Here is a 22,032-nt window from a genome sequence, read left to right on the forward strand (position 1 = left end):
AAAAGAAGAAGAGAAGTATATATATAAATGAAGAATAGACGTAAACTAAAAAAATTAGTATAAAGCAAGTAAATAGTCATATAAGGATAAGCAGTCTATAGAGGCAGAAAGTTTAAGAGAGTTGTGGTAATGGTCAACCTAGCGCAGGATATCCTTTGATTTTAACTGCAGCTAAAATCCTGTAGTAGAGTAGCAATCTTAAAAAGAGTATTGCTGCGAATTGTATTCTTTGAATTCCCATCTGACCTGCAACAAGTTGTTTTCTGATAATATTGGGCAGAGAATCAGTATATTTAATTCCAGGGAAGATATCGCAACAGAAGAGCAAGCAGAGCCTATGAAATATGTATGAAAATAGAAAACGACTAACACAAACAACGCTCACTCGGTCTTAGCGACTGGCTTCTTGACTCTTGGAACACGAACCCACCAGTACAACAAACAAGCTGCAAAGATATTGAAAACAATAAATACCCACATGAGCCCAAAGTTCCTCCGGATATCCGAGTAACTCGACGAAACGCTACTAAGGAACACGTTTGTCTCCTTGATCGGGCAGAAGCTGCAGTTAGAAGTCGCCATTTCGTCTCCAAGATACCCACCCATATTCGACATGTATGAATCCATATACTGGCCGCAAGTCCCATTAACTGGGTCAAAGCGCAGATACTCATTGTCTGCGCAGGTTACGTTCGTATTCGATATGCCCACCGACAACATCCCGCTGACCAGGTACGTAAACGGCGAAACGCGATACATGAAGATCCAGAACCCTGGGAGCTGCTCTGGTGTCGCCAGAACGCCGCAGAAAAGCAGACAAAGCAGGAAGAGCAGGTTGCCTAGGTTTCCGGCGTTCTCGGCGGCGTCGAACGCCGCGATCATCAAATGTGCAAAGGTGGACGAGAAGAGAAGGAAGGTCCAGACCATCAGCCACATTTGTGTGCCCCGCAGGTTCACCGCATCTGTTGGTTCGGCGTTGCGGTACAGACCAATCGGGTAGTACCAGCACAGGAACATAAAGACGGACATAAGCGAGTTCCAGGGGAGTTCAACAACGATGCTGGAGATGATGAAGGCTTTCCAGGAGTAAGTCTTTGCGGGTCGTTCGCGGACTTCGTATAGCGCGCGCTGGGCGACGAAATGCGGCATGATTTGTTGGATGAGTTGGCCGAAGAGGGTAAGGAGTATGAAGATGCCGAACATTTGATTCTGGAGGCCTTGGATGGTGTTGGGAGTGTGGAAGAGGGAGAAGCCGACGAAGAGAGCGGATAACACGCAGAGAGCGGTCTTGGAGTAGATGTAGGTGGGTGACCGCCAGATTTGCTGGAAGACTCGTACTTGGACTTCGCAGAGCTGGACCCAGAAGGGAGCAGCGAATTCGCGGTAGCTGGCTTTGTCTTCGCGCTTTTGACTGGATGTGGTGCGGAACAGGTTGGTTTGTTGTTGTTGCGGACGTTCGTGTTTCAGTTCAGCAAGGTGCTCTTGGACTCGTGCATATTCGGGAGATTTACGCCAGGTCTCGAACCAGTTGATGCTAGTGTGAGATCCAGGAGCGGCACCGATCACGTCGAGCATCCATTCGGCGGGATTGGCGGCTGGAGGACATGGAGGGCCACCGTTACGGACGAAGTAGTCAATCAGTATTTGCGAGTTCTGGCCGACTTCTCCAAAGTAGACCGTACGGCCACCAGCTTGAAGGAAGAGGAGACGATCAAAGCGCTGGAACAGCATGGCAGATGGTTGATGGATGGTACACACTGGGAACACGTCAATGGGAGCTATAAATGCACAATCAGAGCACTTACAAATAGCCTGGCCGTTCTTCTTCAGCTTATCAAGGAGATCAAGGATAGCCCAGGATGTTTGGGAATCAAGTCCTGAGGTCGGTTCGTCCAGGAAAAGGCTGTCCACGCGACACGCGCCTTTAGTCAGTAATTTGCATGAGACCACAGTGATTTGCCTGAAGCCGCAGTAGTTTGTCTTGAGGTTACAACTTACAGAAGTTGGGGCCTGGCCGCAAGCTCTACCCCGATTGTGAGACGTTTACGTTGCTCAACGTTCAGGCCTTCACCAGGGACGCCAATAACAGCATCAGCGTACTCAGTCATGTCAAGAAGCTTAATCACTTCTGTCACGTAGTCAATCTTCTCTTGACGAGGAACGTGAGCGGACTGACGTAGAAGAGCAGAGAATTCAAGTGCCTCGCGCACTGTAGCAGTACTCAGATGCAGATCTTGTTGCTGAGCGTAGCCGGTCTTACGTTGGAAGGATTCATCACGCGGTTGACCATCGACGAGCATTTCTCCACTGATAATCCCCATAGTGGTGCGCGTAGCCAGGACATCCAAGAGCGTGGTCTTTCCCGCACCAGAAACACCCATAAGCGCCGTCAAGGTTCCCGGTTTGACCCATCCGTCAACGTGGTCAAGAATCCTACGAGTCTCTTTTTCAATCTTGATATCAAAGCACACATCCTTCCACTGGAAGATCGCGGTCTGGCGTTCAATAATGGCAAGGCCATCTGAGCCAGTCTCCTCCACTGTGACGCGGCGGCTACTACCCCCTTCAAGATCTTCATCTGGCTTGCCCTTCTTCAGAGCTTTGTGTCCACGAGGAAAAACTAGGATCTCGCCCTTCGGCCTCTTCTCAGTGATGAAGTCAGTAGCAACGAGATAGACGGCCCCAAGCAGGAACATGTAGGCGAATATGACACCGATGTTTCTCCATTTGTGCGACGCGGTATAGCTATATGCTGACTCAATGTAGGCATCGCCATTGACAAAGGGTTGTCCAGGCACTGATCCGACGGTGGAGCAAACACGGTTGTTAAGCCCGAGATCCGTATAGCCAGGACCCGTTGGGATATAGTTCATGCACGGGAAGTCGCGGCTGTGGAACTCATTGATCAGTAGGGACTCAAAGCCATAGCTGATAGGATTGATGTAGGCAATCCAGCGAGCCCATCCAAGCATATACCCTGTTGGGGTAGCGAACCCAGTATACATGATGAGACCGAGAAGTAGAACAGCGGAGAAGGGCAGAGCTTGGACAAGGGATCTTGATAGCGATGCCATAGACCGGAAGAACATGGACATGGTCAGAGTCAAGACGAACGAGGTGAAGACAAAGAAGAAGAAAGCACCTGGTTCTCTCCTCAAGTTGGTCATGAAGTACAGAACTATATTAGATGTAATAGCGTTGAGAAACTTGTAGGGCAAATCCATTATCATTGACGAAAACGCTTCAGCAGATGGGTGGTAGAGAGCATATCGGGAGTGCTTCTCTATGATCCCTCGTTGCGCGTATAGAGTCAGCATTTCAAGGCCGCATCCAAGGGCGTTCATAAGCACAGCAAAGAAGAGAAGAGCACCGCGCTGAAAGAAGGTGCTTGTGTCAGCCTTGAGGTTGTAGAATATACTGGCGATAACAAGGGACATGATAGTATTTCCGAATAATGAAGAGATTGTGACGCTGGGGTCAGCCTTCAATCGTTGATACCCGCGCCACAGGCACAATTTCACCTGTTGTACATAGGAAAGAATGTAGGGTGATGATACACGCTGAGCCTTGGCTTGCTGAGCTCGTCGAGATTGCTTTAACTTATCCAGGTATTCACCACCCAGTGCGAACTTTGCATTATACCTCTTGATGTCTTGCATAAGCTGTGCTCGCTGTGGTGAGGCCTTCCATCGCGCAGCAAACTCGTCAGGTGTTCGAGGTACGCGGCCTTCATAACCTGGCTGAACAACACGCTCAAGGTGGCTAGTCATAGAGGTGAGAAAGTCCGCATCAGTTTGTCGGTCAGGGCAGACGAAGCCCATATCAAGGAAGTACTGCTTCGCCATGGATGTGCGACCAAAGTAGATCTCGCGACCTTCGTATAGAACCAGGGCCTTATCAAAATAGTCGTAAGCGGCCTGAGGAGCTTGGTATAGAGAGACACAGGCTGTGGCGCCATTAATATCTGCCTGCATGCGCAACGTTTTGCAGAACTCGATGGCATTCGCACTGTCAAGACCACGAGTAGAATTGTCCCAGCATTGCAGCGGTGCATTGCTGAGGCAAGCTTCAGCGATACTAACCCGCTTGCGCTCTCCACCAGACACACCGCGAATGAAGTCGTTTCCTACAACTGTGTTCCTCGTATGGCTAACACCAAACATGGCCATGATCACATCTCGCATGTGGCTTGCATACTGGGTCGCATTCACCCCCCAGGGATGTGTCGTGGTGCTCGGGCGCGCGCAGCGAAATAAAGGGTATCTCCAACAGTGAGCTTGGGGAAGTGGACATCGACCTCCGCGGTGTAGATGGCTTCTCCTCTGAACTCGCAGGCCATTTGTTTCGCGCTCACACCTGACGGGAATTAGTAAAAGAACCTCGCTCTTGAGTCAATCAGACTTGCCTTGGAAATTGATGTTTGAGTTTTTATCAACATGAAGGCCGTAAGTCTCTCCAGCAATAGTCTTCAAGAAAGTCGAGCACCCGGATCCAGGCGGTCCAAGAACCACCAGCATCTCTCCAGCCTCCACCAATCCTTCCATGTTCTGCAAAATCTGAATTTTGCGCTGCTTTTGACCGAGCGCTTTGCTTGCCAGACTGAGTGCCTCTAACCAGACATTGCCGACGCTTTTCTGGTAATAAGTGTCGGAACCGAAACCATGCACGTTCAGATTGCTGAAGGCGACCCCCAAGGTTCGCAGCGGATGTGCCTGCTTGTCCCCGGTGTGCGTCTGCAGCATGGCCTTGCACCACGCCCGAGCATTGAAGTGCTCGCCATTGGGGTCCAGGGGCGATCCTGCCTCCGCAGCAAAGGGGTTTTGTCCCGCCGTGGAATAGTTGCTCTGCTCTGTGTACTGTCTGGCCAGCTGATGAACCTCCGCTTCCCTCTTCTCCACACTGGAACTGGAGGCCTCATGGTCTCCATTCATGTTTGCAGTTGTTCTGGTCTACCGGCGCCAATGAGCATCACCGAATGCATCAAACTATAATGATAGGAAGTTGAGAGAGCAGAAGATCGGCCACACTAGATAAAGCCACAGCCTCTTTTTACTCGCATTCCTGGCTTCATGGCTGACGCAATCCATAGCACTATTGTCGGTTCGGCCCGCCAAGTCAATGGCTCTAGCTCTCATCAGCCAAATCAGCCATTGTTAACTAGTTAACCATATCGATGGCTAACGTCAGCCAGATCTTCGGGCCGCAATCCACCCGCATCCGTGTCCAATCATCTGTCCTGGTAGTTGCTTGCTGCGGAGATCGCCGTTGTACACTAACGAAAGTGCAGCGTGGGGGCTTAAGTACGCTTTGGTTTCTATTCTAACTCTTATTGCTATTTTCTCAGGTGGGGTATTATGTTAAGGCACTGTTGCTACAGCCTGGGGGCTCTGCCAGCTATAGTGGTGTTTCATCTTTGTTCAGACGCCAAGTCTGTGCTGGCAGAATGGCCGTAAAATGGTCAGTCGATGACCCACCTGGGTTATTTTATTTAGCGGGGTCTTATTGATCATAGATATTACTAGCCAATAATCTAGCATCTCCAATGCTCTAGAATCCTGCCTCACAGAATGATTCCTATTACCTGGTAGGTAGGATTTGACATGGATGTTTTACTGTTCAAACTATTTGTTCAGTCTTAGTGGACTATGGCCCTGTTACCAAGACCTTAAAAGAATGCATTTCTCCTTTGCTAATGCAGATTGCTGTGCTGCAAACACACAGGTATAAGGGGTGGTCTCTTCGATATAAACGCTTGATGTAGCCTGTCTGAGGATCCGAAGATCAGCAGTGAGGTCGCATTCAGGCTACATGCTCGCCTAGCCAGGGAGTGATGCAATATATTCACAACGATACACTTGAATGCTATATTTTTTGTGTTCTCCTTTGAAGTGTGGGGATAGCTGTCGATGCAATCTGACAGACAATCTGACTAGTTACCAGAACGAGTACAGACGCTCCGCTGCTGTCGTCCGCCGTAGACAGGCGCTCTAGGCTGACCATGTCTTGAGTCGTCTTACTCCGCACTCTCCCCATCAGCCGTCCCACCCAGCCTACCTCATCCATCCCACCCAGCCTACCTCATCCATCCGTCCATCTATTCTAAGGATCCACACGACAAAACAATATACACGATGCCACGAGACACGACGGAGGACAAAACACAGAGCAAAAGCATGGGAAAGGAGAAGCGAAAACCCGTCCATCGCGACCCCGAAAAGAGGCGGTAACAGAACATCCGAGCGCAACATAGATACCATGAGTCCGGCTTGGATTTCTCCAAAGATAGATCGGGGAAGATATGGGGGTGGGAAGAAATTACTGATAGAGTGTTCTTTCTAGGTGAGAAGCTCCGTGAGCAATTAGAGAACCTTGAAATGCTTGCAGCATCACTGGCGCAGAGATCCCCGATGACGGGCAAAATCCAATCCGAGTCGATACTAGGTGATGATGTCTGGGATGTGTCAATTTCCAGTTCATCAATGACTTCTCCCAAAGACTGCCAACAGCTTCTTCCACAGTCGGACCATACCGCGTCAGCACTGAATTTCTGGAACTCTGCGACACATTTGACATCCTCAGACAATACCCTATCGTCGCCAAACGTCTGGGATTCTATACTCAGGGATTACACAGCACAACCCTCACATTCAGATATCTCCCCATCAACACTAGCAATCTCGGACTCCATGAAACAATTCCCACCATCAAAAACTCCCTTGTTGGCACCAAGTGTATGGGTTCCTCCAACCCACGTTAATCCTTCCGTTCTCATCCATGACAAACACAAGGACGGCATTGGTCAATGCTAGATGACCACCACCATCAAATGCAATTGCTCAAGCCCACATTTCAAGGTACAAACACACCGTCCCAGCCCATACAGCTCTACGGAGGTCAGGATACTCAGGACTGGACCAGTCACGCCTACACCAGATCCATATGCCAACAATCTTCGCCTAGACACAATTTATACGTTAGCCGCAATGGATACTCTCAGGATGCATATTAGCATTATAGAGGAGATGATGTGTGCTAAGGAATCTCCCTCGCCATTCTATCGGTTGCTTAGGGCATCAATAGATGACTTGGCTAAGGAAAACATGATCTGCATAGTGCAGAGGGTATTCATGACACTCAAGCCAGACCTGCGGCTAAGTATTGAACAAATTACTGTCGAGCATCCTCCGTACATTGATGTTCTGCCCTTTCAGACGCTACGGAGGAATCTCATCCTCCACTAACAAGAGGTAGACAAGGATGAATTTCTCCGCGATGCTGCCACTGGTTTAGTGTGTTGGGGAAGGGCAGGCGTTGGGAGGAAGGATCAAGATGCTTCCATTGGATATGCTTCGACTGGTACTCCATGGGACAACCGCAGCTGGGAAAAAGGAGTGGTTTCTGAAGAAGTACTGGTCTCTGCTAGGTGGTGAAGAGGGAGAACTTGTATGACAAAGTGAGTGGTGGCGCAGTATTAGAGGCGAGGACCTGCTGGGCATAGAGGCGCTGGCATGACATTATGAACTGCCCTCCTATCTACCAATCTATATCTCTTAGACCTTCAGCAAACTCTAGCATCACTCTGAGTGTGAAGTTCTCCTCACCAAACTTCGCCTCTAGATATTCAACTTCCTTCTCTAACTCACCGTGCAATTCCCGCAGAACACTAAGTATGTACTGCAAGCTTTCCGTTTTCCTCATGGTTGCTAACACCTCTCGCTTGGCCTCTCGGCTAAGTTTGCCTTCCTGCCTTCTCTTCACAAGGATTGCCTGTAACTGCATCATCTCCCCCCGTGAGCTCGGGCTGTGACTCCAGGGTCTGAATGCAGTGGATCAGCGTGAAGGAATACTTCCCTTCGTCGAGATCCTTGGCAAACCCCTTCGCCTTTGCGTAGTCAGCTGAAGCGAGATTTTGTAGCCTGCTTAATTTTCTCTGACTTGGCTTGAATAGTCTCGCGTACGCTGAAATCAACCACTGTACCGCTACACTTTTTCGTCCTAAGGGTCCCGACTTCAGCCTTTATGAAACGGGGGAGAAGGATGTTAAGCCCGCTCACGATTTGATTGTGCCGCTACCGAGTCTGGAGTCGAAGGGATTTCGGGTTATTTTTCATTAATCACAGGCATATAAGTGTGCTGCGATCTCAGAATTGATTAAAAGCAAGCTTAAAAGGCTTCGAGAATCCTGTACAACCCGGATCCTGTTTCTCTCTATATTATTCTGGGCTTGGATTGCTTGCATGCTGGATATCAATATAAGCCAAAGTGCTCGCCTGCGTAAGACATTTGGGCCTAGCCCTACATTCTAGCATTGCGATCTCGGCCTTTGAGCTTCTGATTGTTCAGAAGAGTCCATACATGAAGCAATGCACCGAATCCATAACCATAAGACTAGCCACCAGACGGACGTCCCAACAGAAAATCAGAACCAAACATGACACCCATCTCGTAATACGCAGGGATCACTGAGTGGCTTTCAACTTCCTGCGCACTTTCGAAGTCAAGCAAAGTTACCACACCACTCTCCCTGCTATAGAGAATATTGTGCATTCCCGCATCATCAAGACGGACGGTCACTTGTCGTAAAGCATGAATGCCATTAAGGCATTGGGACTGAACATGGGCTCGTTCGATCTCGGATAGAGTATGCCAGACTCGGTCAAGTCGCATCCCGTCTCTATGCTCTAACACAAGGACATATCCCGATGGGAAGATGCTCGAGCACACAATCTCTCCCCTCAAGATCCACTTAGCAAAGTTATGAACACCAGCCGGCCGCTGAGTCCAAACACGGTCATAAACCGCCGCTTCGGCATCAAACCTAAACGTAACTGGTTAGTAAGTCCAATAACAAGCCATAAAAGTAGTCTGACTCACAACTCTTCATATTTGAGCTGCCAACACTTTAAAACCACAGGCGTTCCATTTATTGTGGCTAGCCAGGTTGCCTTGGAATTGACTGTTGGGTCTGATAACTGGCGAACGCAATTGATCACTGTGGGGGGAGATCTGTCAGTGTTTACGATAACACTATTCGACGTGACAGAGTCTAATTCGTTCGTCAATGATAGGGGCGGTTCGTCGGGATTTCTGAGTAGACGAGCGGAGACGCGGAGAGGAGGAGGGCCTCGTAGCTTCTCGATATATCAGCAGCTACACCATATCTCTCACAGTTACCCGAGTCAATGCTTACATCTCTTGGCTGAAATGACGGACTTTCAAAGTACTTTGGCTCCGACAAGGCCATTAGACAAAAACCAGCAAACAACTGGCGAAGGGAAGGCTGCATAGTGTCGTGCTTGATGGGCGGCGAAAGGAGAAAAGAACAGTCCGCTGCTCGTTTGACGAAAACCGTAGAGTTGTAGGTGGATAAAAATCCAAAGCGAAGCGAACACGTGCGCATTTGAGCAACAAGCTGTCCTAAACAATGGTCCAAGAGTCAGCGAGTTTTGATTAAAATAAGAGAATACGGGTTAAGGCAAACCTATCAGTGGCTCGAGGCGATAAGATGTAGGTCGGTTTAGATGAAGATATGCATCGGGGATGGTCCATGGTGTCTTTAATTCTCCAACCAAATAAACATTATCAGGTGTGGGGTCAATCGCAATAAGACCCAGACATACATCTGGAACAACGTCTTCTGAGGTGGAGCTTGCTTGGAAATCGGCGAATCGGATTGAAGCCATACCCGGTAATGGTGCAAGGGCCTTCATAACCGGATCGCAAAGATTTCGAACGAACCTACCGGATACGCCAAGTTCATTTCCGACTGTGTATAGCTCAGTCTCATCATGAAATGGGACTTCGTGGGTGATTCCAGCTTCTCGAAAAACTTGAAAAGCGTCTCTCGTGAATGAACGCCATTCAGACATGAAGGTGAGGGCAAGACGGTCGGAGTGTATCGATGGATTTGAAGTCCCAGCGTTCCGGCGCAAAGGTGGAACAGCTCGAGCTAGCTGGGTCTGGGCCAGCTCCATGTTTTGGAAGATAAAACGATCAATCGTCAACCGGAATAAAGACAAAAGTGTTGGGAGACTTGGCGAAGTAGTATGATGATGATGATGATGATGATGATGATGATGATGATGATGGTGGTGGTGGTGGTGGTGTTGATTCTCGCCCGTGTCAGACTATTCCCGATTCGGCGGCGAACTGGCCTGGGGACACCATTTTACTTCAATCTACTTAACTATGTGTTGTTCACGTCATCCATACAGACAGCTGCCCCTGGATTACCAAGGACCCCTATAGATCCGAATCGGGAAATCGGGTAGCCTACCATGGATGGGCTACTCCGAGACATAAACAGCTATGTAGGTATGCTCATCTTTGTGAATTTCGCTCGGTGCAAGATCAGATACAGATCGCAAGACATAATTATGCAATTATCTGGCATCCATCAGATCGTCTTGACAATATTTGTGTCAACTCCGTGCATGCTGTCGGGGAATTTACAACCACGACCAGAGCAATTATTCTGCGGGCAACGATGTCCACAGACGCAGGTCACGTCATCACAAAAGATACCATTGGGACAGACGGATAATCTGGCAATATGCTTCAGATCGGTTGTCTCCGTGGCACTGAGGGGCGGGCCATGCTTGTGTGTGCAGTTGTTGCCATAGGGGCATGATCCGAGAAGATGAAACTGGTTGCACAGTTTCCTGCGCTTCAGCGTCTCTACATTTTCCTTGGATGAATATCGCGAGGGACGGTCCACTCGTTGGCCTCTGGAATTCACACATACTGGCGGCCTTAGTTTGCTCGCCCCGTGCGCTGGAGAACTCACGAGCAGCGATGATGATTGTGTCGGAGGAGTTGCCTTCGCTGCTGACGCGTAGTTGGGAGTAGGTGTCCCCGGGGGTGTAATAGCGGTATTTGTAGCGCTGAAGGAAACTCTTCTGGTGGTCTTCAGCTTGTTCGACATGAACACTTTCTCAAAAGAGTCGGTTTTGAAACCCGCTGCTAATTCCTCCATCTCTTTGGCAAAAGGGGGCCCTTTGACGAGCGAGATGCGTTTCGATCCTCGGTGTGCGCTGAGAACACGCGCATGGCTGTTGTCCGCGGAGGCGCAGAAGATAATCCTTCGGCAATGTACGTCAATAAAATCTTGCTCAAAACGTGCTAGAAATTGAAAGTCTGTTAGGTTGGTATATACTTCTCGGGCTCAGGGACTGACCTCGTAGCTTAACATCAGCGCATTCCTTTCCATTTCCTGCATCCACAAAATCACATAATGCATTCTCCTGATTGAACCCTTGAATAAACGAGGCCAAGCTTTCCCCAGCACTGAGAATGTTGTTATTACGATAGGCCTCCGTCAGACCTTCAACATTAGCAAACACACGGATCTTGCAGCTGATATTTGGCGGTGCTTCTGGGTCAACTTTCTGAATATGGTCTTGGACAGCCTGGATCAAGAGCCGTGCAGCTTCCAGGCCACCATGCTTCCCATCTTTGACGAGATTTCCATGAAACTGGATCAAGTGGAATCGGTCAAATACTGAGCATCAAGGTATATCAGAGATAAGGTGGCGTACATTCATACCATCTCCATCAACCAAAACGGAAACAAAACTCAGCTTAGCCTGGAATAAAGGTGTCAGAGACGGACAGCTTTGGAGAGAACAAGATAAATGAATGACCCACCTGATCACGGCGCATATTCTCAAGGTTCTTGATGTCTTCCTTGAATGAGGCTATAAGCCGCTTGTGATTATCAAACTCATCCCTCCCCTCTTGGAGTTTCCTTGTAAGGTCTTCAATATAAGAAAAGAGATCCTATATGTCGATTTCGTAAGTTATGTTGTAATCCTTTTCAAGTGTCTCTGCAAGGCCAACAAACCATAATGATCTTGTCTTTGCTATCCTCAACAACACATACATCCCCATACCGTGTCTTCACATCTGCAATATCAAACATCATGGTTGATTTCCAAATAAAGTAGCTTATAATGAGGGAGATTGAAAGGCAGGCAAGTAGCAATGTAGAAGAAAAGAGAAAGTTGGAGGTCAAGGGGCCGCATATTTAAAGTACAAAGGGCATGATACATCAGCCTTGCAACACCCAAAAGGCCCTCTCCCCAGCCTTGTTACTACCCCGGCTGGGTGAGTTGTTCACTGCGCCGCAGAATTCCTAGAGTTGTTGTTATCCAATAAATATTTAGTAGTGCACGCAAATGTCCTGATCAATGGTAGATATGATAGATAGCGCTGTGCCCAGCTTTGCTTTGCATAACATTCGATTCAGGTGTACATTGGATTCCAGGGCTCAATGTTGCTTGGATGCAAATATAGCTAGGCAGCAGTACATAGGATCTATAGTCAGGATATTACAAGGATAGCACACTATTTATCCAGAGAGCAAATTTCAGGGATGCTATCCTTTGTCAATGCTGGGTCTTGCATTTACACCAGAGTCAATCACTGTGCTAGGTACCCCCTCACCCCTAGGACAAAGGAATATAAGTTTCTTGTACTGCGGTAACTGCACTGTGGCACCCATGCAAACAGCATACGAGGATCATTTAGTAGTTCTTTTCTTGCATTGCGTTTAAACAACCTAGGCTACGTACAACTTTGCCTTCAGAAGCTGAGTGCGAACTTGGCATCTTTCACTCTTGGAATATAGGATGTTCCGGGTACCCCGAGGCCCTGATGATGATCTTTGCGCTCTCCAAAATCCTTGACTTACTGTTACCCCTAGCATCCTGTCCAGTAAAGGCACCATGGGTGTCCTCGAAATCAATATCCTCGATTGCTTTCCAAATACCATGAACATCATCCGGGGGAAGCGGAATCTAGCTGGTTAGTCTATTGACAGTGTCGCGACGGTGGACACTTACATAGTTAGGATACGACCACATGAACGCATAAGAGGCGGTACCAGGGGGTCGGTCCACACGATAAAGTCCGCTGGGAACAATCATGATGGTATCCGCAATGAGCAGTTTCTTCGCGGATTTCCACCACAGAACTGAGCTGCCCGGGAAGTGGCCGCCGGTCTTGATAGCGACGAAATCAGAGGTCTCATCACCAGATTGAGCTGAATCAAGCGTATGGCTCGGAAGAGAGAGTCTCTTCCCCTTCCACAGCTTCAACCTGTGTCCATCGCCTCTGTTGGCGACCCATTCCTCATCTTCAGCAGAGATGTACAAATCACATTTGAAAGCATCTGCCCACTGAATGCTGGTAGAAAAGTAGTGCGGATGCGAGATGACGATGGCCCGAATTCCTCCTAGAGAAGTAATATGTCGGATCGTTTCGTCATCGAGGTATGTGATACAGTCCCAAAGAACATTGCCCGAACCAGACCCATCGAGACAGAGATATGCTCGTTGACCAATGGCGAATTTTGGGACAGTCTGGATGCTGATGAGGTTGGGATTCTCGGGGTCGGTGGTGAAGACATTGCGATACTTTACAGGCGACGCTTGAAGAGAGCGCAGTGTTGTCCAGGATTGTCTATTCCATCAATTAGTACAAATTTTTCCTCACTGCGAACCTGCAGAGGCGAAAGGGAAGCGAGAATTACCCCGATGGAGGAACGTATTGTCGTGGATCATCGCAGATCTTGCAGGATTTCAACCCGGACGTGGCATCATACTGGACGCCGCAGGTGGAGCAGATCAGGAGGTCTAAAGCAGAAGGATCCATTATGAGAGGTTAAATAAAATGGCTAAATGCAGGAACCACGAAATTGCGTGTACGATGTCCTAAGCCTTGATGATCCTTTCTCTTTCATGGGGTTGGCATCGTCCTTTTATTTCCCTATTTCCACTTTTGTGATCCCATAATCAGCTCCAAGGCCAATTCTTTACGAGTCACTGGTCGCAGTCCAGATCGAATTGCTTATCTTGGTGGCTTTGGATATCTAATCATGTCCTACTATAATACGAGATGTATTACGAGATGAGTTGACAAGTGAATACGAAGTTGCTGGCACCTTACATAATAAAAGAATCCAGACCAATTTACTTACGTTGCTGGAACTGAACAACAGTTTAGATACCTCGGCATGGCCTATTTTCTTGTGACCGCGACATAAGCCACCATCTCGATGCTCGTATTCGCCTTCACCACATCGCTCAAGCTTTCACGGAGCGCAGCAGGCAACTTTGCTGGGTCTGCTTTGCTCCAACCTCCGGTTATCGTTGACGAGAATGCAGCCTCCATAATATCAACCAAGTCATCCAGGTCGTTCCCTCGATATGCGACTGGTCCGGGTCTGAATTTGAACCTTTGCAGCCCTACAACCCCCAGATTCCAGAACTTGTCGGAGCTTCTCTTCAGTAAACCATCCCTCGCTTATCGGTAATTCCCAAAGGAGTGCTGTCGGGCCGCACAGATTTCTGCGCCATGCGCACAGGCGACAAGTACCCCAACTTCGACCATGTCGTTACAAACGCTGTCCCGCCAGGCTGCAGAGTGCGGTAAATATGCGAAGCCCCCTTCTCCGGGTTTTCAGAGAGAATCCCCAAGTTCGTGTAGGAGTGGGTGAACATGTTGTCGGGGAAGGTCAGTTCCTCCGCCTCCATGACTGATGCTTCCACGAGACCGTCTTCGCCATTCACCCAGCCTTTACTCGCCGCATTGGTGGACAGGCTCGAAACCATTGAAGGCGCGAAGTCAGCGGCATAGACCTTTGGCTTGGAAGATGTGGGAAAGCGCTCAAGAATCTCTTCAGTGATGATCCCAGTTCCGCAGGCATTGTCGAGCACAACCGATGAGGTGTCCACGGTTGGTTGGAGAGTGAGCAGGAATTGAGCAACCTCGCGGGTACAACCGCCAGTGACACGTTCGTATGAGGCGCTGACTTTGTCAAAATGTTCTGCAGCTGTACCTGCAGCGGGAGGGTCAGAGGAGGAAGACACGGCTGTTCGATTCAGTATAAGTCCTTGTTGAGATTATTTGGATTTTTCGAAGAGCTCGCAGATGAGGGACAGAGTTCATTCATTTATCATTGCAGAACAATAGCGAACGTGACAGATTCGAGTCTGGGCTACGTGCGGGGAATGAGCAAAATATCCACCAAGGTGCGCTGACATCTTAGGTAGACTAGATCTAACGTCTGGACATGACAGGCGTAAATCAGTGCTACTTGCGGGGAAGCATGCACCACCAATCCACCAGTGGGTGTTCTCTAGCAATTCCGTATCAAAGTGCTATCGAATCCATACTGAGGTACTTAACATTGCTCAAACAAAAACCCTACCAAGACGTAGCTCCGGTACAGAGAGCAATATTGAAGTAACTGCAGTCAATGGCATATTCCTTTTGAGTGCAGCACCGCTCCAATCCGTGTTCTACCTGCCTGATAGCCATGATTGCCTGTAGAAGCCAACCTGGTGTCTGGGGAGTCCTATTTATAGGTCCACTGATATTTCTCGGGGCTGAGAACATCAAACTTATCCCTTGTATTTGAGGCAGGAAAAGATTAAACGGCTTGAGCAATGCCTCAATCCGGTTGAATACGAACTACTAGTAGGAAGTGTCCATCTGACATGAGATCAAGAGCGAGCATATCCGCTCTTTTAAGCATCTCGGCAGGGAAGAGTCCTATTATTCAATGCAACGTACCAGTTGGTGTAGGTCGCCTACGTGCGGCCTATGATCTGGTGCAGTGTCATGTTCCCTCCCGCTCCATAAAAAGAAGGTTACCAATGCGCCTTCGTAGTAAGTACCCAGATTGTACAGCATGTCAGAAACAGACAGAATTCCCATTATCCAACAGGTCAATTTCCTCTTGGCCCAAGTGCGTTAAGAAAATGTCTACCTCATATTTGACACTTGTTCTGTAATGTAGCCTATATGTCTTAATATAACCTCAACCCTAAATCCAGGCAAAGTGGCCGAGTGGTCTAAGGCGACAGACTGTGAGCTATGCCCGGTCCTCCGCTTCTATTACCAGTATACTAATCCAAAAAAGTGAATTGTGTCGATCTCAGACTACAATACATCTGTTCTCTTCGGAGGCGCAGGTTCGAACCCTGCCTTTGTCGAACTTTTTTTTATTTTCTCGAATACTTTTTGCCGGTCTCTTGGCAAACCCCAAACACCACACCTGGATAAGATTCACAATGGGTCTCAGTAAATTAATATAATAATGTATAGCTATGATAATAGCTCCTCTCACTCAACAAGTAAAGTAGATTACTAACCTCCAAAAGTCAGTCAGCCTTTGCAGAGGTATATTATCATATGGATGTATACAACATTGGCCCTTAGCCACAGTGATATTCTGAAAAGAATAGTGAAATGAAGGACAAGAGACTAGAGGTAATACATGAGAAGGAAATAAGGATGATAAAGAAGGAAGAAAGGGAGAGAGGCAGGCCATAAATACTAGCAGAATTGCCATCTCTATGTCTACGCTGTACCTAAGGTTGGTTAAGACATTAAAAGATTAGTTCTAACTCTTTGAGCTTGCATAGTGGAAGATATGCTAAGACAGGCCTTTACATGTATAAGCAACCCACTCTATTATACAGACTGAAGTGACACACCTCTTGTATGTATTATATCCTCCTTTCTTAACTATATCTTAAAGTCTCATAGATTTTTCAGGCCCTATTATGTTATCCAGACTGATAATAGTCTAATTGATATTCAGCCATCCTCTAGGACTGCTATTTAGTCACCTTTAGGAGCTGTTTTTGCAAACAAGCTCTGCTGCATTAAAAGGTGTTTCATCAGGAGTTATTTCACATCTTAGCAGCTGTATAGCTACTCGAGAATCTGCCTCAGTAAAGTCCGTGGTACAAACTTGAACAACTACTTGACAAACAGGTAAAAAAAGAAAGTCAAACATTGGTGGTTTCTTTGCTGTTTTTGCAGCCTTGTCTTTTTCTCAAAGAATCGCTTTGATCTAGCCTTTTGGCTAGGGGAACGATGACGCCTCTTGAGAGACTTGGTGGCGTTGTTTGCTCCTTTCTTAGCTGCCTGAGCAGCTTTCCTCTCATTTGTCTTCCTTTCAAAGAATCTCTTTGATATTTCTTTTTGGCTAGCAGAACGGTGTCGCCTCTTGCCCGACAGGTAGGCTGCCGGATTGAGGTTTCTGCATCCACATATGCCTGTGAAATGACAAAAGTATGCCGGAGCGCGGGAGAGTCTGTTGCATGCTGTGATAATGTCATTATGAAGACTCTTTATGATGACTTCGAATTTATGATAATATAGAGCGGCGAACGTACGATTCTGGATACCAGCAGAAGATGTTTTATGTGAAGGAGATTACTTGCTGGAGATACTTGTTGGCCAAAACTGTTCGTCTTTGTAGCTGGTTTCCCCTGGGATTCTTCATTCCTCGCCGATGGAGTGCGATCAAGGCTTTATTGACGTTGGGGTGGTGTTGGTGGCTTGGTGGTATCTCCCTTGATCTGTATAAACCACATTATTAGTATCCATGCTCACACACATGAAGATCACCCAGGATGTCAAGAAGTGGCTTTGCCTTTGATAGACTTACCTTCATAGCCGCAATGAGATTCGGAAGATTATTCAGAGTAGAACAGTCCTCGCCTCCAAAGCAGTTATCAAGGAGATGGGCTCACAGAGCGCGAGCCCCGCGACACTGTCAGCAAAGTGTCAAGGCATTACCCTCTATAACGCAATCGATATATGGATTACATATCCATTGTGATCCAGGGCTTGTCTAAAGCAATTGTAACTTTCGAGGGAGGAAATGGATGAAGTTGCGATGAAGATTGAGAAGCTGGAAGAATGAGAAACTAGAAGCAAAACAAGGAAACGGTGAAAGAATCACTGTGATCCGGAGCCAGATCGGAAGGTATGGCTCAGATTGCCTATTGTAGTAACTGGCCATCCCTCAGCCCTTGCAAGTCTGCCTTTACCATGTAGTCTGACTATCTCGGGCAAGAGCAATTGCTGGATTCAGAAACCTGGCCAGATACTTGGTGTTCCTGTAATGAGCACCGCGAACGGAATGTTCTGACAGATAACCTGTAAGATAGCTTAGGTGCTTGATCTATACATTCTATAAATGTAATCGACCACAGACGGAGGAAAGTCTATGTAATGATTTCTTGGTGAATGATAGGACCAGGATACAGAGTCTCCTGTGTATATCACCACCAATTCACTAGATTTTGGATTAGTATATTGATAGAAGCTGACCATCAGACATCATTCACAGTCCGTCGCCTTAACCTGTTGAAATGTTGGGAACTTTTCCACTTATCCATGGTGATAATGATGCTTGTCCTCCCCGAGAAGTGTCTGGGTAGAACTGAGAAGACCCATCCATGAAGATCAACAGTTATATCAACTCCTCAAGCACCGAGCTTAAAGCTTAGAAGAACCCAGGTCTAGGGAAGACGATATGAAAGTCGCTTCGACTTGTCTAGTTAGCTGGTCCTTTCAGATTACAGTTGATTCTAGCCCTTGTCAGTGGTTATGTTTCTGTAGACTTTTCCTCCTACAGAGCAGAGACTCTAGGCTAGCTTTTTCCATAATATGCAGCTTTCGAATGGATGATTGTGGGCAAACTGGTTTATGCTACAACAAAATATAAAAAACGCCCACGTGGTTTTGGCGAGGATGATATCTCGCGCGTCTTCCAGAAGACTGGTGGCTTGCTAGATTAAGTACTCTTTTATATGCAAGAACTAATGGTAGAATTAGTTGAGATACCACGTTATCGCTGTATCCAACCATTGATCGATATAGTGCCGGAGAAATGTTATCACTGAGGCTACTCCCAAGGTACCCACTGACGATCAAATACAGCCAGCCCATACGCAGAACTTCAAAGGCTCCCGGCCCATATAGCTACTCCTTAGACAGCCCCCAAGCAACCAAAATGGTAGCAACCCAAGTCACCGGCAAATGGACCAAGGTCCTCGACGCCGAGAGTCTTCAACGGTCCTCCCAAGTCCTCGCTGTTGTCGATAACATGGCCCACGTATTTGGAGGAGAGCTACGACCCCGCGAACCCCGCGATAATGATGTCCATACCATCGCCCTGAATGGCACAAGTAAGGATAGCATCTCTAAACCAAGTGAGATAAATCAATGGTTATCTAACCGCCAACAGATCCAACATCAACCATTGCCAGACCATCAACATCACAGGTCCCCTCCCCGCGAGTAGGATCTGCCTCCACAACCCTAGGCAAGAAGATCTACCTCTTCTCCGGCCGCGGCGGCGCCGCCATGGCCCCCATCGACGAAGCCGGCGCAGTCTGGGAATTCAACCCCCAGACCTCAGCCTGGAGACTCATCACGTCCGCCTCAGCGATCCACCCCCACCCCGCAGCTACCACTGCATGACCAGCGACGGCACCGACACGCTCTACCTGCACGCAGGCTGCCCGGAAACCGGCCGTCTTTCCGACCTCTGGGCCTTCCGTCTCTCAACCCGGGAATGGACGGCGCTGGCGTCTGCGCCGGATCCGCCTCGCGGGGGTACCTCGATTGCGTTTGCTGACGGCGCACTGTACCGGATGAATGGATTCGATGGGAAGAACGAGCAAGGCGGCAGTGTGGATGTGTATTCTCCAGAAGCGAACGCCTGGTCGTCGTATCGGTTTGTTGCAGATGGGGTGAGTGGGCCTGAGGCGCGGAGCGTCAGCGCGCTGCTTCCTGTGCGGATTGGGGTCGGGTGGCGCTGGTGACGCTGTTTGGGGAGAGGGACCCTAGTGCTTTGGGTCATCAGGGGGCGGGGAAGATGCTGGGTGATGTGTGGGTGTTTGATATGGAGGAGAGGTCATGGAGGAGGGTAGATGCGCAGGGTGCTGAGGCGCCGTGTGCTCGTGGGTGGTTTGCTGCTGATGTGCTCGGTGAGAATGCGATTGTTGTGCAGGGAGGATTGGATGAGTCGAATGGGAGGCTGGGTGATGTTTGGATTCTCTCGTTCTAGCATGTCTACAGAATACCGTATGTGTACATAGGATCCGGGCTCTCTCGGAACACCTGTACAGTGATGTGACGGGATTGATTGAGTCTAGTACCATTTAATTTAAGAATACACGTGGATGAAGATACAACCATATGCACAGCTCACATAGAATTAATCATTGGATATTGCACTGTCCTTGAATTACTCCCACCGCAGACCCTCTGGAGTCTGCACTGTTCGTCTAGCGAGAACCTCTGCAACCTTCTCTCTGGCTCCCTCCTTGTGACCCCACTTCTCTACGAAATCGGCCACGGTCTTGCTGGCAGATTCTGAGCTGTCGCGGACAAATTTCTCAATCTCCGCCTCGCTGGGAAGGCCGTAGGCGTGAGGGTATTGCTTGTAGTCGGTCTTGTTGAAGAGTGCTAGCCGGGACTCGCCCTCGGGAAGCTTGAAGAAGGCATCTACAGCATCACTGGTGACTTCCTCCAGGGTAGCGGGCTGCCATGTAGCCTGGCGAGGGGGCTTCGACATCAGACGGGCCTTGACGCCCTCAACGAAGTCGGGGTGTTTCATGAACTGAGCGGCGATCTGGTACTCCCGCTGGAAGGTCTCGGAAATGGACCAGTGCTTGCCCACGCGCATCTGGCGCAAGGTCACCTTGAGCGATGTGGGCGAGCGAGAAGACAGGGTCTCTAATGTCTTCTGAGCCCATTCCTTCTGCACAGTCTCCTGCTCGAGAGCCCGGAAGATCTCCTCGACGGTCTTGTGCTTGAAGCAGCGATCGATGGCGGTCCGCAGGCTGCCGGCAAGGTGAATAGGCTCCTGTTCCACCGGCGGAAGGCCGACGGAGAACTCGGCCATGGTCTTGTTGACCAGGTCCAAGCGCTCGGCAAGCGACGCGTGGTCCCGGAAGACCAACTCCGCCAGACGAGCGGTCAGGTTGCTCAAAACACTGGAATGAAAGTAGTGTGTCGCAACACCGGCGTAGAGCGCCTGCACACCGTTGAGGCGCTCCGAGGTGAGCGCCAGATATGTGCCAATCTCACCGTCGAGACGGGGGAGGAAGAACGAGCCACCAACGTCCGGGAAGAATCCGATGGTAGTTTCGGGCATGGCGAACACAGTACGCTCAGTCGCAATGCGGAAGGGGGCATGAACACTGAGACCGACGCCGCCGCCCATTGTGATTCCATCCATCACCGAGATGAATGGCTTTGCATACGTAGCGATAATGTGGTCCAGGCGGTATTCGAGGCCGAAGAAATCGGTCGACTTTTGCTGTCCTTCCGGCCCTTGTTCGTTCTGCAGAGCCAGAGAAGCGACGTCGCCTCCTGCGCAGAGAGCTTTTGTGCCAGCACCGGAAAGCATGACAATGTTTGCAAGCTGGGATTTTTCCCATTCCTATCCACCGACTTAGCAACCAAGACATTATAACACGCTCCAGAATCCGAGTCGCCAACCTTCAACCGGGGAAGAATCTTCCGTGCCATTGACCCGTTCAACGAATTGAGCTTCTTGGGGCGATTGAGCTCAATCAATCGTACACCGTAGAGGGAGCTGAATAGGACATCGTCGGGCTCGTCTCCGGGGAGTTCTTTGGGGAGTTCGGGAGCAGTCGACATCTATACACTTCAATTTAGAACCAGACGCTTCAATTTAGAACCAGACGCATCGACCAGACTCAAGCTATGTAGCATACCTTAGCAGCAGCCCCGAATGCTGGATTCGTCACTTTGGCGCGGAGAGGCATTGGTGGTGAAACCCGCGAGATCCAGCTCGCCGGCGTTGGTAAGCGGCAGAAACTGCGTCGAAGTAACATCTAGGCAGACGACAGTCCGTCGTTGAGGAGAAAGCGACAATGAATGAAAAGGGAGAAAGTTAAGTGCTTATGACTCGGGAAAGAATGTCGTTTCTCCGCTTTGGATGGGCGCTTGACCTCGGAGTTTTTCGCGCTGATTGATTTTCCTCCGCCGGCAGCTTGGACAGGATGGACGGTTTTGCTGCCGAGCACATCCCCAATTCCGCGGTTACGAGCGGTTCGACAACGGAATTAGCTGCGCAACGGGAGTTTGAAGGTTCAAATTGAGTAATGATATCTACTGATAGCGCTTGACCAGGAATTAAGGAATACGTCAGAAATCTTGGAGTTGGCACGCTAGGAGGTTCACATGAGCCTT

The 22,032-nt window shown here is 48.9% G+C and overlaps 8 protein-coding genes and 1 non-coding gene across 9 annotated transcripts; 3 read left to right on the plus strand and 6 right to left on the minus strand.

Annotated features, from left to right (window-relative positions):
• Positions 1–245: 245 nt before the first annotated feature.
• P174DRAFT_510557 (ABC drug exporter AbcA) lies at positions 246–4,931 on the minus strand (the record flags this gene model as incomplete). The annotated part of the gene is made up of 10 exons (XM_024831687.1): positions 246–1,757; positions 1,806–1,903; positions 1,999–2,023; positions 2,048–2,051; positions 2,079–2,149; positions 2,177–2,233; positions 2,261–2,539; positions 2,561–4,188; positions 4,212–4,349; positions 4,402–4,931. 10 exons carry the CDS (start codon positions 4,929–4,931, stop codon positions 382–384), a joined length of 4,206 nt encoding a protein of 1,401 aa, XP_024686162.1. The 3' UTR covers positions 246–381.
• Positions 4,932–6,009: 1,078 nt separating this feature from the next.
• P174DRAFT_510559 (DUF3425 domain-containing protein) lies at positions 6,010–7,449 on the plus strand (the record flags this gene model as incomplete). Its single annotated transcript, XM_024831688.1, has 5 exons — positions 6,010–6,223; positions 6,251–6,752; positions 6,810–7,196; positions 7,248–7,356; positions 7,379–7,449. Exons 1-5 carry the CDS (start codon positions 6,132–6,134, stop codon positions 7,447–7,449), a joined length of 1,161 nt encoding a protein of 386 aa, XP_024686163.1. The 5' UTR covers positions 6,010–6,131.
• Positions 7,450–8,174: 725 nt separating this feature from the next.
• On the minus strand, positions 8,175–10,053 carry P174DRAFT_449176 (uncharacterized protein). Its single transcript, XM_024828818.1, has 4 exons — positions 9,482–10,053; positions 9,191–9,417; positions 8,875–9,131; positions 8,175–8,818 (listed from the first exon to the last, which is right to left on the minus strand). The coding sequence occupies exons 1-4, from the start codon at positions 9,972–9,974 to the stop codon at positions 8,389–8,391; spliced, it is 1,407 nt and encodes a 468-aa protein (XP_024686164.1). The 5' UTR covers positions 9,975–10,053; the 3' UTR covers positions 8,175–8,388.
• Positions 10,054–10,396: 343 nt separating this feature from the next.
• P174DRAFT_385521 (CCCH zinc finger DNA binding protein) lies at positions 10,397–11,923 on the minus strand (the record flags this gene model as incomplete). Its single annotated transcript, XM_024823260.1, has 5 exons — positions 10,397–11,121; positions 11,177–11,474; positions 11,538–11,585; positions 11,647–11,778; positions 11,843–11,923. The coding sequence occupies 5 exons, from the start codon at positions 11,921–11,923 to the stop codon at positions 10,397–10,399; spliced, it is 1,284 nt and encodes a 427-aa protein (XP_024686165.1).
• Positions 11,924–12,531: 608 nt separating this feature from the next.
• P174DRAFT_439333 (metallo-beta-lactamase family protein) lies at positions 12,532–13,895 on the minus strand. Its single transcript, XM_024826770.1, has 3 exons — positions 13,532–13,895; positions 12,843–13,461; positions 12,532–12,797 (listed from the first exon to the last, which is right to left on the minus strand). Exons 1-3 carry the CDS (start codon positions 13,651–13,653, stop codon positions 12,612–12,614), a joined length of 927 nt encoding a protein of 308 aa, XP_024686166.1. The 5' UTR covers positions 13,654–13,895; the 3' UTR covers positions 12,532–12,611.
• A 200-nt stretch (positions 13,896–14,095) lies between these two features.
• Positions 14,096–15,321, minus strand: P174DRAFT_502129 (class I SAM-dependent methyltransferase; the record flags this gene model as incomplete). The annotated part of the gene is made up of 3 exons (XM_024831072.1): positions 14,096–14,872; positions 15,098–15,161; positions 15,307–15,321. The coding sequence occupies 3 exons, from the start codon at positions 15,319–15,321 to the stop codon at positions 14,286–14,288; spliced, it is 666 nt and encodes a 221-aa protein (XP_024686167.1). The 3' UTR covers positions 14,096–14,285.
• A 517-nt stretch (positions 15,322–15,838) lies between these two features.
• P174DRAFT_t41 lies at positions 15,839–15,998 on the plus strand. Its single transcript has one exon. It is a non-coding gene; the product is annotated as a tRNA-His (tRNA).
• Positions 15,999–18,781: 2,783 nt separating this feature from the next.
• P174DRAFT_439335 (Kelch repeat protein) lies at positions 18,782–19,998 on the plus strand. Its single transcript, XM_024826771.1, has 4 exons — positions 18,782–18,992; positions 19,052–19,241; positions 19,274–19,618; positions 19,648–19,998. The coding sequence occupies exons 1-4, from the start codon at positions 18,818–18,820 to the stop codon at positions 19,874–19,876; spliced, it is 939 nt and encodes a 312-aa protein (XP_024686168.1). The 5' UTR covers positions 18,782–18,817; the 3' UTR covers positions 19,877–19,998.
• Positions 19,999–20,056: 58 nt separating this feature from the next.
• On the minus strand, positions 20,057–21,605 carry P174DRAFT_364916 (mitochondrial 37S ribosomal protein mS47; the record flags this gene model as incomplete). Its single annotated transcript, XM_024822028.1, has 3 exons — positions 20,057–21,256; positions 21,316–21,477; positions 21,555–21,605. 3 exons carry the CDS (start codon positions 21,603–21,605, stop codon positions 20,057–20,059), a joined length of 1,413 nt encoding a protein of 470 aa, XP_024686169.1.
• Between the last annotated feature and the right edge of the window lie 427 nt (positions 21,606–22,032).

This window comes from Aspergillus novofumigatus (genome assembly GCF_002847465.1).
Source record: "Aspergillus novofumigatus IBT 16806 chromosome Unknown P174scaffold_2, whole genome shotgun sequence".
Lineage (NCBI taxonomy): Eukaryota > Fungi > Ascomycota > Eurotiomycetes > Eurotiales > Aspergillaceae > Aspergillus > Aspergillus novofumigatus.

Excerpts from the sequence above, each read along its gene's own strand:
- P174DRAFT_449176 (XM_024828818.1), bottom strand. The coding sequence starts at position 9,974 with ATGGAGCTGGCCCAGACCCAGCTAGCTCGAGCTGTTCCACCTTTGCGC. Across the intron at positions 9,132-9,190 it reads CGTCATTTCAGCCAAGAGAT|CTACGAGGCCCTCCTCCTCT; the intron begins GTAAGCATTGAC and ends TATATCGAGAAG. Across the intron at positions 8,819-8,874 it reads CAGCTCAAATATGAAGAGTT|GTTTGATGCCGAAGCGGCGG; the intron begins GTGAGTCAGACT and ends AGTTACGTTTAG.
- P174DRAFT_439333 (XM_024826770.1), bottom strand. The coding sequence starts at position 13,653 with ATGGATCCTTCTGCTTTAGACCTCCTGATCTGCTCCACCTGCGGCGTC. Across the intron at positions 13,462-13,531 it reads CAATACGTTCCTCCATCGGG|ACAATCCTGGACAACACTGC; the intron begins GTAATTCTCGCT and ends TTGATGGAATAG. Across the intron at positions 12,798-12,842 it reads TGTGGTCGTATCCTAACTAT|ATTCCGCTTCCCCCGGATGA; the intron begins GTAAGTGTCCAC and ends CTAACCAGCTAG.
- P174DRAFT_439335 (XM_024826771.1), top strand. The coding sequence starts at position 18,818 with ATGGTAGCAACCCAAGTCACCGGCAAATGGACCAAGGTCCTCGACGCC. Across the intron at positions 18,993-19,051 it reads CATCGCCCTGAATGGCACAA|ATCCAACATCAACCATTGCC; the intron begins GTAAGGATAGCA and ends AACCGCCAACAG. Across the intron at positions 19,619-19,647 it reads CCTGTGCGGATTGGGGTCGG|GGACCCTAGTGCTTTGGGTC; the intron begins GTGGCGCTGGTG and ends GTTTGGGGAGAG.